Below are 429 nucleotides of genomic sequence, written 5' to 3'. Positions count from 1 at the left end.
GGGGGTTCGGGGCAGCGCCCCCGTCACCTCCTCGCTGAGTTTGTCCCCCTCCTCCTTCCTGCCGTTGACGCGGGCGACTTTCCGGAGCCCCTTAAGGGCCAGATCGGGTCTCCCCGAAATCACTTGCCACCGGGCTGACTCCACGAAGAGCCTTTGGGGTGGGGAAGAGGTGGTTATGGGGCGACCCCGACATCTCGAGGGGGGGTCCTCACCCCGACGCCTGCGTTTCCCCCTACCAGGAGTAGAGGAAGAAGATGAAGAAGGGGAGGGAGACGACGAGTTGGAGCCAACGCCAGTGAGGGAGGCCGAAGGCGGCGGCCGCCAGCACGAACTGCCCCAGGGTGTAGCAGTAACCGTTGATGGTGCCCACCACCGCCCGCGCTTCCGTCGGGATCCACTCAATGCCTGGGGGGGACCACCGGCAGAGCC

At 66.4% G+C, this 429-nt stretch overlaps 1 protein-coding gene across 1 annotated transcript in view; it reads right to left on the bottom strand.

The window, feature by feature from the left end:
* Nucleotides 1-429, bottom strand: part of LOC104284768 (solute carrier family 22 member 6-like) — a 9,933-nt gene that overhangs the window by 6,123 nt on the left and 3,381 nt on the right. Inside the window, 2 exon segments of the mRNA XM_009883138.1 lie at nucleotides 14-151; nucleotides 237-405. Coding sequence (XP_009881440.1) covers nucleotides 14-151; nucleotides 237-405 — 307 coding nt within the window.

This window comes from Charadrius vociferus, unplaced genomic scaffold (genome assembly GCF_000708025.1).
Source record: "Charadrius vociferus isolate BGI_N301 unplaced genomic scaffold, ASM70802v2 scaffold2024, whole genome shotgun sequence".
NCBI classification, from domain to species: Eukaryota; Metazoa; Chordata; class Aves; order Charadriiformes; family Charadriidae; genus Charadrius; species Charadrius vociferus.
This window is presented reverse-complemented; position numbering and strand designations above follow the sequence as displayed.